This window comes from Symphodus melops, assembly GCF_947650265.1.
Source record: "Symphodus melops genome assembly, chromosome: 19".
NCBI classification, from domain to species: Eukaryota; Metazoa; Chordata; class Actinopteri; order Labriformes; family Labridae; genus Symphodus; species Symphodus melops.
The window spans coordinates 2,929,187-2,949,648 of NC_136709.1; the positions used below are offsets into that span (position 1 = coordinate 2,929,187).

Genomic DNA, 20,462 nt, shown 5'->3' on the forward strand with positions numbered 1-20,462 from the left:
CCCTGCTAAATAATTGTCACTACTATACAAAGTCCAGTTTGTGTAAAGCACACACACACACACACACACACACACACACACGCACACACACACACACACATTCTTGCTCTGTTCTGCTGGGGTTTCACACATGTAGGTCAGCTCGTAATCTTGGAGGAATTTATTTTTCCACTTCCACCCACAGGGCTATTTATCCTATGTCCAGCCTGCAAGAACGGTCCTTCATAGCAAAACTAATAAAAGCTGACCGCTCCAAGTTTTTTTTTTTTTTGTTGACGTTATTACTATTTTTCACCGGCGACAAATTGGTTTGGCAGCCTTCTTTTAATTTAGAGATGGTTCACTTTAGCTTATATGAACCATATCCTTATCTGGACAGGCCACATTTCAGAGCGTCCAACTGGCTGCTTGAACAAATCAAACACACCTCATCACGTTCACACATTTGCAAACATTATTAAGATGCTTTCCCATCCATGCTTTCTGTGGAGCCAGTGAGAAATGTGCACTTCACTCAGCTGTGTAGATCCACTTAAACATCCATGACAGTTAATAATCATGAGAAAATATGCACGCCGGGGACACAGGAGATTTATTTTCAAAGTGAAGAAAAGTTCCTCAAGGCAAGAGAGAAGCCCGGCCGGCTCGTCATGTGGATTGTCGAGCACTTACATCCTGAGCAGCTCGTCATGGTTTCAAGCTGCAGATCCACTGACTGGACAATAATACATCCTGAAGTCTGTGAGTCTTCCAACATGTCCTTTTTATCGCAGCACAGACCGAAACATGTCAGCAATGTCTGTAGATGGAAAGAGAGAAGCGATCTAAAGACTGATCCTTTGCTCTCCGTAAAGTTCAAATGTTTGAAATCCAGCTGACAGAGTGACACTGCGTGAGCAAGCTGTCTGTGACCTCTCCGGATAATGTCAGTATGTCAGCCTTATAACGGCTGCAACTGATGGAGGCAAATGAACTCAAAGTTTGTATACTTTTTTTTTTTTTTTTTACGAGACTCAGATGGCTATTTGAAGTGTTTAAAGGGATACTTCACCCATTTGCATGAAGCTGTGTATCATTAGAAACATGGTAGTAGTGTTGAATGGTCGTGAATCCAGCCCTCATTTTGCCCTGAGACGAGAAAAATATGTTTTTCTTTGCCTGGAAGTTTTCTTCATGTGATGCAAAAAGCGTCATTTTGCATCACATGAAGAAAACTTTCAAGCAAAGAAAAACACATTTTTCTCGTCTCAGGGCAAAATGAGGGCTGGATTCACGACCATTCAACACTACTACCATGTTTCTAATGATACACAGCTTCATGCAAATGGGTGAAGTATCCCTTTAAGTGTTCTCCCACTGAGACCAGCTTTGTTGTTAGGTGAAGGTTTTTTCTCAGAAACCAGAAACAGTTGTTTGATAGCTCTCTCTAACCTCCAGACTCCAGTAATACAACAAACTGTACAGTCTAGACCTGCTCTTTTTGACGTAATGACTCGGTGCAATCTGAATAAAGATAGAGCTAGAGATCTGTCTGCGACTACCTTGGTTGTGTACTATTTCAAACACCAACAAGTGCATCAATACAGAGAAAGTAAGTGATCAAGGCGGAGGCAGACCAGCAGCTAAAAATGAGCCAGCTTTGTCCGATGGCCTTGAAGAGAATGATGTGAAGTCCATTTCTGGTACAAATAAAGGATCCATCACAGTCAGGATTTTCTCCGTACTGTTGTCAGATACTTTTAACAACAAGCTGAGCCTGTCAGTACAAAGAACAAATATTACACAAGTTGAATTTGGATCTGAGGGTTTTTTGCGAACAGGGATGATGTTTTAGCCATTTCATGCGGTTTCCTGTTACCTGCTGAAACAGTCTACTGAAGCAACTGCTAAACCTGCGGTCATTTATTATTAATCTGGCCTAAAACATATGTGAAGGTAGTTCCAAGGTTTGTCTATTTTATTCCCCTTTCCCCCTGTTTGTGGTAGGAAAAAACAGAGGCAAGGGATCGCAGAGCTGCGAACGTCTGTGAATTCGATTACACTGCGTCATTTTTTATATTGACATTTAACACTCCAATTAGCCAAGAAGAAAGTTACTGCCCATCTTCGAACATCTGTTTTCTCTCTCAACAGACTCCTTAACAACAATCATATACGAAGGATCCCCAGGGGAGCTTTTGAAGACCTGGAAAACCTCAAATATCTGTAAGTGACTCGACTCATGTTCATTGTTTTTGTCTTTCAGGTAAAGCCATAAATCGTGTTTGTTCTCAGACTCCGTCGGTAAAAAGCCCTCATTAAAGGAATTCACTCTTTGTTCAGTCAATAGAAGAAGCATGGTGTGACATGTCATACACTCAGTTGCAAAAGAAGAAAGAAAACAAAGCTTATGGACTGTTAAAGTGGAAAACAGCTGATGATTGTAGACTGTCGAGTCAGCAGAAGCATCAATGAAAAGTCTCTGTGTGTCTGATCCTCTGTACTTATGTGTCTGGAAGTCGTGACCTGAAGGCAGAGTGGAGCACAGATTTCTGTGTAGCCTCCAGGTTTCTGTGGGATTGGTGGTTTGCTTTGTTAGTCACTTCCATTAGTGTCCCAGGACTGGCCGGAGCTGTGAAGCAGCTGAACTGTGTGTTTACAGTAAGATCCGTTCTCGGACTTCACGGGACCTTCAGGAGCATGTTAAACTTTGCTTCATGGTTTGTTTGTAGACAAAGCGAGTGTCTTCCTGATGGCTGACACTGATAAGGCCTTGTTTGTCTGGAACACAAGTTACCGTGTTCAGGCCTGTACCAGAGATCGGATCAGATTTGGCACTTCATATAGAACTTGAAAATCTAGCAACAGCTCTGTCAGCCGAGGCAAGTGTCATGATTTCAAATAAAGATGCACATTTATCAGCGTGTTTTATCAGTAACATTCATCTGTCCCAGTTTCACACACTTCCAGATCATTGCTTTCTTAGCGTTTAAAGTCATTGAGTTATTTTTAGTGTGACTGGGAATGTAACTTCCAGTCCCGTCATACTCTGTGATTGCCGTCTGTCGGACGGCGCTCGCCCTGCACCTCTGGATCACCTCTGGTCCCTGGAACATGAGTGCAGCTCATGGCAGCCGCCCTGATCTTCAAGTGTTTTCTTGATTCTTATAGTTTAAAGATTTCACATCCTAACGTGCAGTTTAGCTGCACGGTGGACCATAAACATTTTTTTAGATCTCTCTGATCATAAAACATGATATCTTTTGTGTTTTTGTAAAAAATATAATCACCTGGTGTGTTTCTTTGTGAGGACAACACGCCTGTGGATAATTCTGAGAAAACTCCTGTGAGCTGTTTAAAGCGAGGGGATTCTTACCCAAACTCGAGCGGACCACCTACAGATGAGCGAGCTGCAGCTCAGCTTGCAGCCCCTCCTCACCTCAGGTGTGAAGCACTGGTTTTTAAATATGATCAGGGTTTGAATCACAGTCCTGTTTATTTTAGAGAGGGGGCAGGGCGGGGAGACTGCAGTGAATTCAGCTCTCGGACCTTGTTAACTTTGAACTCTGACAGGTTTATAGCCATGTTGTTGTGCTGCCAAATAAAGAGTGCAGAGATTTGGCTGTTAAAAGGAAGGTCATCTTGGGGTCTTCTCCGCGGTTTGTTGGACGACAGCCCCTCAAAGGATGTACAGGCTTGCCTCTCTTCTCGTCCAATAGCTGACTCACGAACACAAACGTACAAGTTCCCGCCATGTTCCCCTTTATGTTGTTACATCCTGTAGCTGTTTAGTTACACTTTGTCTAATTACAGAGCCCCCTTCCCTTTAAAGCGGAGTTGATTTAAAGACTTGAACATCCTTTGTGATTAGTCTGAGGTTCCCTCCCACCTCTCTGCCTTTATATTGAATCTGTTCTATAGCCGGCCGCCCAGACACTAGATTGTATCTCCTACCTCACCTCTTCACTTCCTTTGGATCCAAAGTCCACGTCATGTCCTCAAAAGCCTAATGGCCGGGCGGCTGACTATAAACCCACTCCCCCTATACTCCCCCAGCCTCCTCCATAAACAAGTCAAACAGAGGTCAGTGCGTCTCTTTGTGGGAAGCCCTCACTGTTTATTGTATCCTTAATTCAGCTGCCTTACATCCTTCTGTAATTGTCTGTCATTGTGTTTATTATAGGAACATAGAGCCTTTATTGGTTTCTGTGTTTGCATAGAAGCACATTAAAAGGGGAATCCTGTGCTATATTTTTTTTCTTCATTTTTCTGAGTTTAAATGATTGTTTGGTACAAAGTTTGGGAAAAATTCTCCAGTACATTGCTTCAGCCAGCAGCCACAAAATGGGCTGTTGTTGCTGCTCCGGGGGCAAATGCCCCAAAATAAAGCTCACTACTGGAACAGATTATTTCCTACATAAACACTCATATTGTTATTCTAAGTGCTTGACACATAATGGAAAAGATGACGAGAGAAAAATACCTTTTTTTTTTGACAAAAGTTTTTATTTTAACCAGAACACTTTCCACGAAGCCCCGACACTCAATAAACAGAGAACTTGTTTTTTGTTGTTGTGTGGCAGAATCATTTTTAAGAACACAAACAAAAACACCAATCATCAATAAACAAACGACCCCCACAACAACTCTTATAATTTATGTAATGGAATATTTGGCAGCCATTACAGCCTCTTTACATAAATCTATCGTTTTTTTGTGAATGTTGACTCAGATCACTTCATAATGGTCATGTGCCCTGACACACCGAGGTGATCATCAGTCGTCTGTCCTAATTTTGCGGTGTGTCCGCCACTGTTGCTACCAGTCGGCCTTATTTGGCCCTTTTTTTTTTTTCTTTTTTTTTTTTTGGCCACGGTCGGTGAGAGGAATCTCTCTGACTGGCTGTTCAGAGGTTTCATTTCTCTCCAGCTCTCCACACAGGTTCGGCAAAGCCCCTTGAGCCTGCCGTTCTTGTATCCATGCTTTCACCCATTACTGCGGTTTCTCCTTATTTGTCACCTCCACCATTTAAAACTCGTTAGTATGCTGCCTTTAATACGAGTGGTGCGTGACAGCCGTGTGAAAATGGTCTTCTCGTATCATAACTAGACCACTGTCGCCATGGAGAGTTATATGCTCTTACGCACACGCAGAACGTGGTGGTTTAAGTGTGTTCTAGTGCAACTTTTTTGCCAAGACAAAATGCGTAGTGGGGCGACGCCACAGTTGGCCTTTGTCGCCACTAGTTCTTTGGTGTGCCAGGTCCTCCCTGGTCCTGAGTCAAAAATAAAGAGGTTTTTAAAATGAAGACTTTGAATGTTCGGGTTCAACAAGTCGCTCTCTGCTTTAGCACAGTCTGTTGAAGGCTTTGAGAATACGCACTGCAGGAGATCTGCTCATCGAAGTGAGCCCTCTTCAGGTTTGAACCCTCTACTTCCAAATCCTGTTTCTCGTGCAAACCTCACAAGGCATAGTTACGTTTGTTTAACTTTCAATAGCAAAGTGATCAGAAGCTTCTTTCAGTCAGTGAGACGTTTACAGGAGGTTGAGACAGCTCGCCTGTTAAAGTCCCCTTTCCTCCCAAGTAAACAGATTATGATCAAAGATCCACGTTTTTATTGCATTAACAGAATTTCTCTGCATGCAAATCTGAGTTTGCGTTGTTGTTTGCTCATAGAGAATCCTCTGGAAAATGTTTGAAGGCATCGTCATTCCTCTCTTTGAATCTCACTTAAGTTGTGGCTTGCAGCTTTATTTGTCTGCATCCTTGATCATATTATACAAGATAAAGTTTGTTACTGTGTAAAGCTTTCATCTTTCATGGAAAGAAACCTGAGATCATTGACACAGACGTGTTACATCACTGACAGAGGCATGCAATGAGAGAGGGAGGATGTTTGTTTTTCCATAGATAGTCTCGCTTGTGCCTTTGGGAGAGAGATCTGTATCTCCCATCATGTCTCATCACGAGTGCGATGCTGTGAAGTGAAAGGACGGACAGCTGCAGGCTGTGTTTTCCTAGTGTCACGTATGACGAAGGGAAAACACGCTCACGTCGGAGTGCTCAAACACGACGCTGTTTGTGAGCAGGTGTTCAAGTTCAGACATGGACATCGCGGAATAAAGATCTGATATACAAGGAAGTCATGAGGCGTTTCTCCTGAACGCAGTGTACAGGAGAATATTAAGACTTATTATTACTGACTGTGATCTCTCCCACCAGCTGTTATCTTCTACTGTTCTTTCAGGTTTTCTCTTCATGTTTTAGTTTTAGCAATGTCTAACTGTGATCGTGAACTATCACCAAATACAACGAGGATGTGTAAAGTATTTCAACGTTCACTTTTTCAATATATTCATATAAAAATGTTTATCTGGTTGTGGTCCTAAAAGGGCTCCTACTCTATGTCACTGTGTTTCTCCTGTGAGCCTTCTCTTACACTGAGTGGGGCCTGACTGATGTGGGATTTTTGGGGCCGATATAGGGATGGGAAAAAAGATCAGATACCAATACATTGGCCAACATCTTTCTCTTCTATGTCTGATCAGTAGAGATAGATAGATAGATAGATAGATAGATAGATAGATAGATAGATAGATAGATAGATAGATAGATAGATAGATAGATAGATAGATAGATAGATAGATAGATAGATAGATAGATAGATAGATAGATAGATAGATAGATAGATACTTTATTGATCCCGAGGGAAATTCAAGGAAGACAGATCCATAGATGCTTCAATCCCTCACATGCAGTTGTCAAACACTTGTGGAAAAGATACATGACGAAGACAAGAAGGTCACTGCATGTCGATGCATCACCAGTTAACGCTCTGCAGAGAGATAACGCTTGTTACGGCGCCCTCTGCTGGAGAAAGAGAACTGATGGTGTAATACAACGATACTCAACTATTTGACTGATGATTCAATCGAGCTATATCGGCACATGCCAGTGATAAAATTAGCCCTGACTGATAGCCACCGGATATGCTAATATCGGCTGTTATTATCATCTGGCTCCTCGGGGGGACTCAGACTGATTTTCTTATATCAACACTTTTGATTGTTTGTAATGTGTTTGAGTGCATTTCCCCCAAGGATTACTTTGCAGCCATTTCAAACTGTTTGTGCAATGTATCCACTTTTCTGTCCTTCATAAATTCTGGAACTGACGTCGGCGTCGAAGCCGAGTTTAAGATATGCTTCAGATTGATTTTGTTACAAGACAAAACACAAACAACAGCACAGGAAAACAATCAAGAGTACAGCATTATTGATGAAGTGAAAACATTCCTACCATAGATTTATTTATTTATAGATTTATTCTGTTGTCGTAGCAGCAATAACTAGTCAGCCATAAATCATAGCTAATGTATCACACATCACATAAGGACATGGGTTAAGAATCAAAGGTTGTTGTTAGATCACATCATTTCCAGTTTTCTCTCAGTACAAGCAGGCAGAATTCAGATGAATGATCCTGCGTGTGTGTGTCTGTGCGTATGTGTTACTAATGTTACCGATTATCTCTCCTTTCAGCTATTTGTACAAGAATGAAATCCAATCAATTGACAGACAAGCATTTAAGGGCCTTGTCTCTCTTGAGCAACTGTAAGTGACCAATTTCCTCGTCCCCTTTTCCTTCTGCTCGCCCTGCTGCTCTTCCTCCCCCGTGCTGTCTCTCCGTTTGTAAAATGCCTTACCCCCCCCCCCCCCCCAATCACCCCCCCCTCCCTGAAAGACTGATGTAAACAATACATGACACCTGGTGATGTCTGCATGATCATACACGATTAATGAGCTAAGTTAGTAATGGAACAGGCCAGACATGTCACAGATTGGAGCTGTTTGGTAAACCATGTGACATTTATGCAGGTTTCATGAAGGCTATGTTCTGCTAGATTCCATTACAGTGACACTCCCTTTTCTCCATGCATGCCGTGTGTGCACCCACCCTCGTATGCCGTGCTGAACCCTCTGCATGAGTCGCATGTGTTGTTGTCCTGACAACAGATATGCGGCAACCCCATGTGAAGCTTTCAGGCATGTCATTTAGAGTCGAGTTGCTATTAGCGTTAGCAGTGTTGTGCCCCAGTCAAAGCTTCTGCTTCAGACCAAAGCTTTGACTTGCATTATGTCCGTCCTGCTGCTGCTGCAGAAACCTTTCGTCTACTGTGATTTTCTCTGATCTGCTTTAAGTGTTTATTCGTGCGATATTTTGGGTGAATTGTACATGTTTAGTGAATGTGATCCAACATGTCAGTCTTGACGCTGATGGTCTCTGCCTCTGTTGTACGTTTAGCATGCATGGGAGGGAAACCTCATCAGAAATATATCTGTTGTTTTAAAGATGTAATGTGTGATAGAGATAGAATCTGAATGTTGTTTTTTTTGCAGGAATCATGAAGTCAATAATCCATTGTGATATGATCAAAAACAATACGGCTAACCTGCTCCTTTCTCTACAAAAGTATACTTTCTCTTCTTATGGAGGAGACCACTGTACCTCTCTGTGGTCGCATTAACACAAAACAAATGTCTAATTCACCAAGTGAAACCAACTCCAACATCGGGCTGCGTGCCTGCCAGCTGTTTTGAATCTCGCAACAATAATGAAAGGGGTTTTTTTTTTTTCTGTGGGTGACAAGTTGTGTACGCTGTAATAGCTCCTCTACACCCGCACTGAGCAACAGATGCTAAAGCGTGAAGCCACAAACATTGACTTCACTGTTAGGTTTCTATATGACCCACCACCACCGTTTATCTCTTGATGGTGTTTATGCTTGCAGAGACTGTAGAGGTTAAAACAGGGTCACAGCCTCACATTCGGTTTGGAAGAAAATTACATATTTTGTCACCCAAAATTCGATCTAATTAACTTCTAACAATCTATTTGAATCAATATTTCACTTGTAGGGTTTTTACTGTGACGCTTCGTGCTGTGATGATGGAATGAATTACTCCTTCCTTGTTACGTTGCCTGAGCAAATTAACGTCCAGTTTGAACGTTTGTCTAAAGGCCAGATGCTTCAAAGCTGACCCACCTCCAATTTACAGAAGACAGTTGCATCTATTTTCCTTTCAAACCTGCTCCTAAACTGCACATTTTTATCCATTATGACAACTCATTGCACACACAGCTGTGCTTTAAAATCGAAAAGTTAGAGCAGAGACTTGAATGCAGAGCAGAGTCTTCAGCGCTCTTTTCACAGTTCAGAGCAACCACAACTGTTTGATTGTATTTTTCCCCCGTTGCCAGCTTAACTTGTAACAGCTACAATGGATCACAAACATTTCTGGAAGAGCTCAAAAAAACTGATGAGGGATGCTGTTTCTTTCTTGCGGAGGGATTAAGAGGCCAGAGAGCTCATTTACAGCTGGCTTCATTAGACATCTCTGCCGTCTGCTCTCTGGACTACAGCCTGCTTTTCTATTCTGGCTCCTGCACAACACATAGTTTAGACAACACCCAAAGACATAATGTTGGATGTCGAGTACAGCTTGTAAAATACAGCAAAGAATCAAAAGCGGAGGCGTACCAACATCCAAGACAAAGCTGGCTTTTCTTGGGCAGAGGACATATTGGATGTGTGCTGCTTTCTCTGTTTGTTCTGCTGCTGCAGTCTCTTTGTCTGTTGCTTTCCATGTCTACACAAGCAGATACCCAGCACACGAACTTTAGCATGAAGCCATCAGTTGGATGTCATTTCCCTTACATTTGGACCTATTAGCATATGATTTATGCTTTCTCATGCTCAAAGGCTTCTGGGAGCATAAATCATGCATGCATGCTATGTGTAAGTTTTTGTAGAAGCTTTTCACCTCCGGGCAAATTTATTTCAATCCTCAGCCATAGATTTGCAGAATCTATATGTCAGCTGTGTCATGATGAATGCCTGTAAATAATCTGCCTGCATTCATCTAAAGCTAGATATGACTCTTTTCTCTAGCTGTTGTTTCAGTAAAGGGACGTGCAACGGGTGGAGAGAGATAGCTAGATGACCACGTTACTGTATGTCAGCTTTTATCCAGTTTTCTTTTTCTTGTATTGAACGCTTTGTTTTTCTTCAGGTACCTTCACTTCAACAATATTGAATCTTTGGAGCCAGAATCATTTACTCAACTACCAAAGCTGGAACGACTGTAAGTTTTCCATGTTTAATAATCCTCCCACGATTTTTGAAATGTACTCATGTTTGCGAAAGAAAATTGTGTTATGTAAGAAAAAAAGAAGAATATACAGTATACGTGACATCAGCGAGACAAAGATAGAAACCAGAACCCCAACATTGGATGAACTGCTTAGAGAGGAATGATGAATCAACTTGAGTTGATCGAGCCTTCGCCTGGCTTAAGATTACAATGACAGAACATGATTTAGTTTATCCACAGTGAAATGGGTCCGAATAAGCCTCCCATGTGTCTGGTTAGTGCAGAGATCAGTTTGATGTTGCTTCAGACAATAATATTGTAAAGGGGAGGCTGATCTCCTGTGAGAGGATGTTAATGTTTGTTAACTCTCTGGTTTATTTGTAGCAACGGACGGGTAGAGTTCAGTTATATTAAAGACAAATGTTGTGATTTGTTTTGGGTTAAATTACGATCTTTGGGTAGTTCAATCAAAGTAACTTGGAGACTTGTCGTGAGATCACTTTCATATTCTCTTCCGCACTGCCTGTGAGCACTGTTGGTGTGAAAGCTTTGGATATGAACCTGGTCTGCTGACAGTATGCAGATGTACCGCTGCCTCTGCTTCTTAAACTCTCCACCAGATGTCTGAAGAAAGTCCTGTTACATTCCTGTTTCATTGTCCCCGTTTATGAGCCAGTTGCTTCCCAGTATATCCATACTTCCCAGTCGAGAGAGAGAGATTGGGGGTGGGGGGGATAGAGGGACACCTGCAGAAAGGGGGGAAATGGGAGGGAGAGTTGGGGGGGAATTCTTCGGTGCATTCTCAGAGTGGCTTGTTGGGGAAAATCTCCTTGATCACAGTCAAAGCAGTCACACGGAGAGAGTATCTCTGTGGACTAAAAGTAAAATACAGACTGAACAAGGTGTGCTGTGATTTAAAGAGAACAGCAGATTCCAGGCGGCCTAACAGCTCAATGTTTGAACAGTTTGGTTCTTGTTTTGAGTGAAATAGATGACGGTTTGCATAATCCTTTTAAAAATGAGTCTAAAATAACAGGACTGTAAAAGCAGGAGACTTACAGAAACAACAGCAGATTACTTTACAATGAGAAAGAAGACACAAGTGGTGCAGTGCTGAGTATGTGCGCCCCATATATAGAGGCTGTAGCCCTCCAAGGGGGGTCTTCCAGGTTTGAATCCAACCTGAGGCTCTATCCACGGTCCAGTCTTTACAATAAAAGCCCCCCCCCCCCCCCCCCCCCCGAAAAAGTAGTCAAAAGTTCAAAAGTAGGATATGCACTGTATTTGAAGAAACTACAAAAAACTCTGCATTGTCATGAACTTAAAAAAGTTCACATTTCAAACAATGTATGCAGTGTTTAGAATTATTTGTTCACATCGTTGTGTCAGAATAATTCAGGATCCACATTTTTATTGGAATTCATTTTGTTCAGTGTAAAATATGATGAGAATAACATGGACGAAGCTTGTTTTGAATCAACAACAACACTTTAAGATGTCTCCATTTTTAGCTTAATTTAGTTTAGTTAAGTTTTGGTTGTAAAGATTTTCGACATTGGCATTCGAAGAAACTCTCAAAAATATGCTCGACTGACCATCAGTGTGTGAAAGGAAACAGCTTATTTGTTCAAATGAAACAGTCGGTCATTTTCCTCATGAAGTTGACATTAATGGCCTCTAAATGCATGAAGCCTCTTTGTCATTTTTCAGAGCAGTTTCATGGCTCTATCTAGCTTTACATTCTTTCACGTTCAGGATGAATCTCACAGTTCTTCTCTGTCTCTCACTCAGGTTTTTGCACAACAACAGAATCACCCAGCTCGTCCCTGGAACCTTCTCTCATCTTCAGGCCATGAAACGACTGTAAGTGGAACAAATGTGTAACAATCCCTGAACCATCTGCGAGTGCTTGTCTCTATCAATAACTGTAGTTTGCTCCCATGTGAGCCGGTATTAAGTCAGGCCTGTTTGTCAGTTAAACACCATGTAACCACACGACGCTGTTCTCACGCTTCACGGCTGCAGAATGGTTTCCATCACAAGGTCTAGACCTTTGCATAGTTTAGTGGTCCGCTCTTTGAGTCAGTTGCAGTTGATATTGGAAGGGAGTGTTGAAGAAGGGCTGTGACTAAAGACAATGAACACTTGTACAAACTTGTACAAAGTTGGTTCAAGAGTACAACTTGAGGCCAACTATCTCTAATACAGCTTGTAACTCCAGTGTCCTCCAGCCAACACATGAAGAATAGAGATCATCAGTTTATCTCAAAGTCATTGTTTTCTTCTCTGTTATCTACACAATTAATGATCGTGCAGTATTTGTTGAATCCAGTCCAGACGTTAAGAAAGACTAGTGTGGACTGCATCAACGTTTGCTCTCTTTCTGGTTACATCATTATCCCCGGCACGAAAACATACTTTAATGCCTCATCAAATCTGTGGAAGTCCTTACCCTGGTTCTGACACCAGTGAATATGCTGTCTGGATTATTTCACCAGAAAATAGTCTTGTGAGTTAGATGGTGAAATATCAAGACAAACTGCACACAGATGATATCGTCACGACCATGTAAACAAGGATATGAATAATCTGACTCTCATAATTATGGTCAATATCATATCCAAAATAAAATGAAAATCAAGCAAATGGTGATATTATCAAGCAAGTACAGACCATCATTAACTCTCAGACCCTCAATCAAAATGTGTGCCTTCAGATATATTCTGTTAATGACTTGCTTTCTTCTCAATAGCTTTATTTAAAGGGGACATATGAAAATCCACTTTTACGTTTTTGAACGTTTATTTAGCTTACCTGAGTGTCTATCGACGCACAAAATGTGAAATAAACCCATCCACTCCTTTGTTTGTGGTCTGTTTACGAGAAAAAAAAATTAGCTGTTTCAAATATTTTTTCTTAATTTGTGACATCACAAGTTGGATTCTGGTAAATAAAATAAAGAAAAACAATCCCCTTGCTCAGTTTTCTCCACATATGGATTCCAGCCTAGAGCCAAACTTTTGTGCTGGTCTGCCATTTTCATTCTCACTTGAGAGAGTGATCTTCCAGGAAAGCTTATAGGGGGCTCATTGCATTTAAAGAGACACACACACTCAAATGGAGCATTCTGAGCGAGCTGGTTTCTACAGGTTCACAAACTGGTGCTTGAGTCATGTTGTATTCTGACCCAAGCACAGCACCGATCTTTCATTTCGACCACAGGGGCCTGTTTGAAAAGGTGAAAAAGTAGCTGTAATATTTCCTCTTTAACAGAAGGGAGCTTCACAAACTATGAGTGTAATTCAGTGCCAGTAATATTCTCTGAAAGCCATGTCATGCATAATGGGCACATTGTGGTCGAAGTGAAAGCTGGATCAGGTACCAGAGGCCAAGCCAAGCGGAGAGATACTTTCCCACAGAGGAAAGAGAAGGTCTTCCAAAATGACCCTGCTGAGCCCCTCTGTTTGGACTGAGCTGGACTGGACCTGCCAGAGAGGATTCACACCACTGCTGCTACACTGCACCGCATGTTTCTTACTTGATATGTGCTCATGTGTCTCTACATGTCTTCTGTGTGTTCAGGCGACTGGATTCCAATTCATTAAACTGTGACTGTGAGCTGCTGTGGCTGGCTGACCTGCTGAAGCAGTACGCCGAGTCGGGAAACGCCCAGGCTGCTGCCACCTGCGACTACCCGAGCCGACTGCAGGGGCGATCTGTGGCGACGCTCACGGCTGAAGAGCTTAACTGTGGTATGGAGATAGAAACGGAAATCTGATTGAGGATGACAGTCGTGGAGAATCCTACAATGTTTGTTGGCGCTCAAAACAGGAAGAGTTATTCTCTTCGGTGTCTCTAGAGTCTCTGGGTTTGTTTATGTTCCAAACAACTGTTTCCTTCAATACTCATTTTAGTACCTAAAGTAATGCAAAAAAAATGTCTGATAAAAAGTTGAAAATGACTCTGTCATTGTTAGCCAGAAGAGGCGGAGTCGACAAATGAGGAGAAACCGCACGAATGGTTAAAAGCAGGCTCGTGGAGGTTTACCGAACCGGCGTGGAGAGCTGGAGATAAATGAAACCTCTAAACAGCCAATCAGAGAGATTCTTCTCAGCGACCCGCCGACACTGATTCAACATGTCGAATCTGCAAAAAAAAAAAAACAGGCAGACAGGAGGCGACTGAGCCGGACACACAGGGTGACGACCACTCACCGATGGTCCAAATAAGACCGACAATCTCCTTGGTGTGTCAGGGCCTTTATGCTCGTCCTTCTTGGGATGTGATACAGATCTAGTTTTCAAACCTTGTAACGTTAACAAATGTTTACAGACAATTACCTTCATAGAACTTTGTCTGCTATTCTTCTCCAATTTTTTTTACTTTAATCACAGTTATGTCACAACTTACACCCCACCCACCCCCAAAGAGCCACGTCTGCTTCGTCACCCTGTCTCACAAAGACGCACACAGCACACAGCATCATCCCTTTGTGTCTGAGCTGTTTGACTCTACACACACACAGCCAGCTGTACTTCCTGCCTGGGAAAAAGGACCCCCCCCCCATTTTAGCCTCTTGTCTCTCCAGGTTTAGACTATAAGCATCTGCTCAGTCTGTCAATGAGAGTGCTTTTTGTTTGTTTGTTTGTGTGTATACAGTCCGTGTGTGTGTGTGTGTGTGTGTGTGTGTGTGTGTGTGTGTGTGTGTGTGTGTGTGTGTGTGTGTGTGTGTGTGTGTGTGTGTGTGTGTGTGTGTGTGTGTGTGTGTGTGTGTGTGTGTGTGTGTGTGTGTGTGTGTGTGTGTGTGTGTGTGTGTGTGTGTGTGTGTGTGTGTGTGTGTGTGTGTGTGTGTGTGTTGAAACCATCACTGTGAAGTCCTAGACCTCACCAAGCAGACCAGAGGACACGGAGAGAGGCTTATATTTGTGGTTATTGATTTCTGCACAGAAGAACTCATGTTGAAAATGAATCAAGATACCCATCTGTTCACAAATGTTCCAACAGAGAGGTTTTATTATGTCTGGAGGGAATTACATAACTCTGTGAAAGGTCTTGAGCTGTAAAAATCTGAATCCTATTGGATTACATTTTACTACTAATAGTTTCCTACTCTGCAGCCGATACAGAAAAAACTGAGTCTAAGTGTTGAAACTAGACGAGTGCTGGAGACAGATATCTCCTGTGTCTCGCTCTTCACACTACGCACAGTGTCGAGGTTCTGAGGTCATGACTACTGTGTACTTACACACGGCTCTGTTCGGCCAGTTTTAGGTCATACATCATCTTTCACCTCTGTTGCTACCGTTGATGTCTGATGAGGGGTGGAACGACATTCAGCCTCTGTGTGATACAGACAGCAGAGTTACAGCAGAGACAATCCCGCCTTCAACTGGAAATGTGACTGCGCCGACAAAAATACTGATTGAGCAGACAGTGGAAAAGGCTCCTGTGACTTCTCTCTAATGTTGCTTTGGTTATATCACAATTCAATTCAATTCAAAAAACTTTATTTGTCCCCCGGGGGCAATTCAAAGGCACACAGAGCAGTGAATGAACGACAGTGCAGCTATACTGAAAATGTAACCAAAGATAAAGTGTCAACAAAAGAACAATACAAAATTATAAAGATAAATACACAAGAGAAGATAAAAGTGATCGGACTAAACAGACATATGCAGTTAACAGATAAAACAAAACATAAAAGATAAACAGAACTATAGTGCAGTAAATAGGAATTAAATTAATGTATATATGCATATAGAGCTATGTGCAAGTAGCAGATACTAAATAAAGTGATTGTGGTGCATAATAGAACAACAGACTAAATGTATACTAGAGCTATTTAAAAAGATGAATATTGTTGGTGCCATTGTTTCATTTCTATGAAAGAGCAGTTTAAATGTAACTGAATCTTTTTTGGCAGGATGTTTTTTTTTAAACATGTTGCACCTTTGCTGTTGATCAGCATCTAATCTCTGTTTTCCAAACACAGTGAGAGAGACGCTTTAGCACATTGTGTCTTAATTCTTTTTCATACTGGAAGTACAAATGAGAGGCCACATTTACTGTGAGTCTGTGGGTTTTTGAACCGGTGTCTAAGCTCCTGTGGCAGTAAATCCCACACTCTTAGTTCTGTCTTTCCTCCAGCTCTCTCTCTGAACGCTGCAGTCTGAGCCAGGCAGGCTAGTTGGCAGCTGACTGTAACCCAACCACACTTAAATCTCTGCAGCTAATTTGATGGCCTCAACTTGCCCATTCTTGCTCAGCGTAACCCCCTCCACTTCATCAGTCTGCATGACGAGCCAGCAGAGGAGGAATGTGTGCTCGAAAACATGGTGGAAGTTATTCCGCTCGTCCCTCCTTGTTCTCCCTCTCTCCCTCCTGTCAATGGGGCAGAACAGTGCACAGCGTGTTGAACAGCTGTCAAAACAGCCATCGTCCTTGAGATGAGGTGCCACCTCCCTGCACAAGTGCTGTCTGATGAGACAGGCTGGCCTCCTCATCAGATTAAGGTCGGGTTACAAAACACATATACACTGCAATTACAGTCCAGCTGTTGAGTGTGGAGTTGCTCTTTGATAAAAAGGAGAGAGAATCCTTTCCTCTTATGAGTTTAAGTTTGGTTTACCTGCTGTTGTCTGAAGATTTAGCTTCATCCTATGGATTATATTAAACGTCAGCAGAGCGGAGAGAACAGTTTGAAAGGCTGTTCGGAAATGTGTCCACCATATGTCCTCTGTGTGTAGAAAAAGAGGCCTCAGAGTTGACCAGTTAATGTAGGAGCTCGACTTTTCTTTAGGTGTGTTTTCTCATGATTTACTTCATTGAATAGGAAAGTGAAGAGAGAGACGTATAACGTAAATCAAACAGGCTGCGTGCACCATGAGCCATGTGCTGTTACTATCGGGCTACTGAGGCACACAAGGGAGCTTGACCTTCTGCTGGGTCAGAGGTTATTGTTGTTAGTGAGGCTGTGTGACCTTTATTTTTGGATGTTATAAAAGGTTCTTTAAGCCTTTGATGAATACAGTCACACAGATTTACTGCCCATCCAGTGAGGGGCAAATTATCTTGGGCTGTAAATGCTGCAGTGTGTGGCTTCACTTGACTCCATACTCATCCCGATACGAATAAACATGAAAGAAAGATGTATGATGCATTCTGCATTCAAAACTTTATTAAAAAAAAGTACTTAAACGTGCATCAAAAGGGGAACTTTATTTTACTTTGAAAAAACAGAACCTATTTATTTGTTGAATGAACATAAAAGGTGGTAGAGTTCAGGCTCGGGCTGGGCGATATGATTTTTTGCTCTCATAGTTCACTGACATGATAAATCTGGTAAATATGTGATCGTGGAAGCTGGAATATGTTTTCTCATGAATGAGTGATGATATCTGATGAACTATTATTTAGAGGTTATTTATTGAAGATTTCAAACTGAAATCGAAGCATCGCTGGATTTTCAAAACACATTTTCATTTGAAAGTAGAAATTAAGTTCTCTAAAACAAAGAAAATAAATAATTTGCATTTGGTGCAAGAAAAATGTTTCCACAGTGTTTACATTTGAATTATTTTTGTTCCCCGTCGTCTTTCCTCAAGGCAAAATGTGTCCAAACAACGGACTTTTCTTCTATTTCGCAGATTGGTCGTCACGTAACTCTGCTCTGAAAATAATCGAAAGAATCGACATGGGCAAGATTATGTTGATTAGATATTCTGAATGTGGATTTCTATTAATTTTTGATTAAACGCCTGGCCTGAGCTCAGGTCTTTATTAATAAACAAAAAGTCTGAGTTAAAGGAAACCCTCACAGGCAGAATGAAGCTCATTTCTCTCCGCCTCACTTCTGTGTGTGTGTGTGTGTGTGTGTGTGTGTGTGTGTGTGTGTGTGTGTGTGTGTGTGTGTGTGTGTGTGTGTGTGTGTGTGTGTGTGTGTGTGTGTGTGTGTGTGTGTATGTGTATGTGTGTGTGTGTGTGTGTGTGTGTGTGTCTTTACCTGCTTGTCTCTCGTTCTCTGTTTGGACATGGCTGACAGATCTGCTGAATAAATATGCCATTTCACAAAAACAATCGCAAACAGGGTGACAGCAGTGATACTGGACTATTTTCAGGTCCAGGCTGAGTGTCATTTGCTCCCAGCGTTTGAAGCGCCCAGTTTGTTTACGTGTGCTGAAAGGAAGTGGGCAGTGCTTCAGGAGCTCTTCCCAGGCTCCGTCCTTGTTCACAGAAACACAAACACACACTCGTACATGAGAGTGAGCTGGATGAGTAGAGTGTGTGAGGGTGTTTATCACCCAGCAAACGATTAGCCAAGAAAGACAAGGGGTGTGTTAATGGTTGATAAAAGTCTCGCACTGTTTACACTTTACACTTCCAACTTGGATGTCGGCTTCTTTACACACAGACTCAGGAAATTAATGAACTTTTGTAATGGGTGTCTCAGGAAAGACTTTGAGAGGGAAATCTTTGAATGTCTGCAGTGATGATGACTCACTTCAGCCTCTTACAAGCCAGCCCACAGATGAGACGGATCGACTGGGTTCATCAGATCAGAACACAGGGACAGACATATGAATGCATAGACACTGAGCCCGGCGTACTCACATTGAATTCCTCCTCTGCTGCCTTTTCCTCCAGAGGTACCCAGGATCACGTCAGAGCCCCAGGATGTGGATGTCACATCAGGAAACACTGTCTACTTCACCTGCAGGGCTGAAGGCAATCCTAAACCACAGATCATCTGGCTCAGGAACAAGTAAGACACTCAATGCAATGAACATATCGTTGACAGTATACTACTTTGTTTGTAGCCCGGTCCTGTTTAAACGTTTTTGGTTCCCAAGAAATGCTGACATTAAAGTAGATGGAGCAAACGTCGGAGAGTCTGGAGTTTGCGTTCTGGATGGATGCTTGGTGAATCGACTGCATACATGATTTAATCTGCATGTGATATATCTCTCTGTGCCCTCATGACAGCAACGCTTTAAACATGCGAGACGACAGTCGCCTGAACCTGCTGGAGGACGGGACTCTAATGATCCAGGACACCAGGGAGACGGATCAGGGTGTCTACCAGTGCATGGCCAAGAATGTGGCTGGGGAGGTCAAGACTTCACAAGTCACTCTGCGATATTTTGGAGCCCCCTGTAAGTCACTGAATTTAATCTCTACGTGCTTTAATCTGAACCTTTGTTTATCAGAGGCAACCAAAGTAAAGTAAAACTGTCACACTGACATGTAGACGAATTACTCGTATTGCTTATTAATATGAACTGAAGGTTTAATATTCAACATTTTTAAATATCAACCAGCAGATGTCAATATATCTAAATGAAACACACACACAGTGAGGAAAGCTTCTCCAGCTGTGGCATAGCAGTAATTTAAAGGCAAAAAGGAAAAGAACTCTACCGTGTCTCATTTGTTAAAACTAGTTTTGAATTTTAAATTCAGAGTTGAAAGCGACAGGAGAAAAAGCTAGTAAGCTAACTAACAAGGTTACTTTATGATGGGTCAAAGGTCAGGTCAGTAAAGTCACTATAAGGCAAAGGTTATCATAACGTTTTCAAATGTAACAAGAAGAAGAAGAAAATGTCTCTCAGCAAGAAACTTCAGTCTTTATTGTTTTATGTGATTTCCTCGCAGCATTAAGACGAACTTACAGAAGAAATTATGACCTGTTTAACTTCCTCACTGTTAAAACGGATCAGTTAAAAAACAATATGATATCTTTCCTCTCTGCAAAACAATAGAAAGGTGTAAATAGCTAATAAACCGATAAGGGTTTTGAATGAGGTCACAGTTCAGTATCATAAAAAATGAATCGTCCTCCTTTGTTAAGTCGACAAACATCATTTAACGTCTGCTGACAAATAGAGCAAAGTGTGCGTGCTGTCAGTAGCACTGAGGATATTCTGAGAGTTCAAACAACTGGGATGTCCGTCTGAGCTGTGACTCACACTGCTGGCTTTCATGTACTCACACACACACACACACACACACACACACACACACACACACACACACACACACACACAGTACATCCTGTCCTTTGTCTCTGTCACTCGTTTCCTCTGTGCTCCGCCTGATATACATGCATGTAGACTCTTAAACTGAACGCACTCAGTCACACTGATCGATGGGACTCTCAGTGGGAGATGAGCACGCCTGTCTGGAGACCACATAAAGGTCACCACTGGGTGACAAATGGCTGAAACAGTGACCTCTGGTTAAGGGCCGGTTTCTGCTAGCAGATGTTGTGTGTTTCCTGTCTCTGTGTGATTGTAAACTCAAGGCCTCTCGCTGTGTACATATTTCCTCTG

General features: G+C 42.1%; 1 protein-coding gene across 1 annotated transcript in view; it reads left to right on the plus strand.

Annotated features, from left to right (window-relative positions):
* Positions 1 to 20,462, plus strand: part of pxdn (peroxidasin) — a 59,121-nt gene that overhangs the window by 11,403 nt on the left and 27,256 nt on the right. Inside the window, 8 exon segments of the mRNA XM_079369990.1 lie at positions 2,087 to 2,130; positions 2,133 to 2,205; positions 7,522 to 7,593; positions 10,054 to 10,125; positions 11,926 to 11,997; positions 13,717 to 13,886; positions 18,778 to 18,895; positions 19,117 to 19,286. Of these exon segments, the coding sequence (XP_079226116.1) occupies positions 2,087 to 2,130; positions 2,133 to 2,205; positions 7,522 to 7,593; positions 10,054 to 10,125; positions 11,926 to 11,997; positions 13,717 to 13,886; positions 18,778 to 18,895; positions 19,117 to 19,286 (791 nt within the window).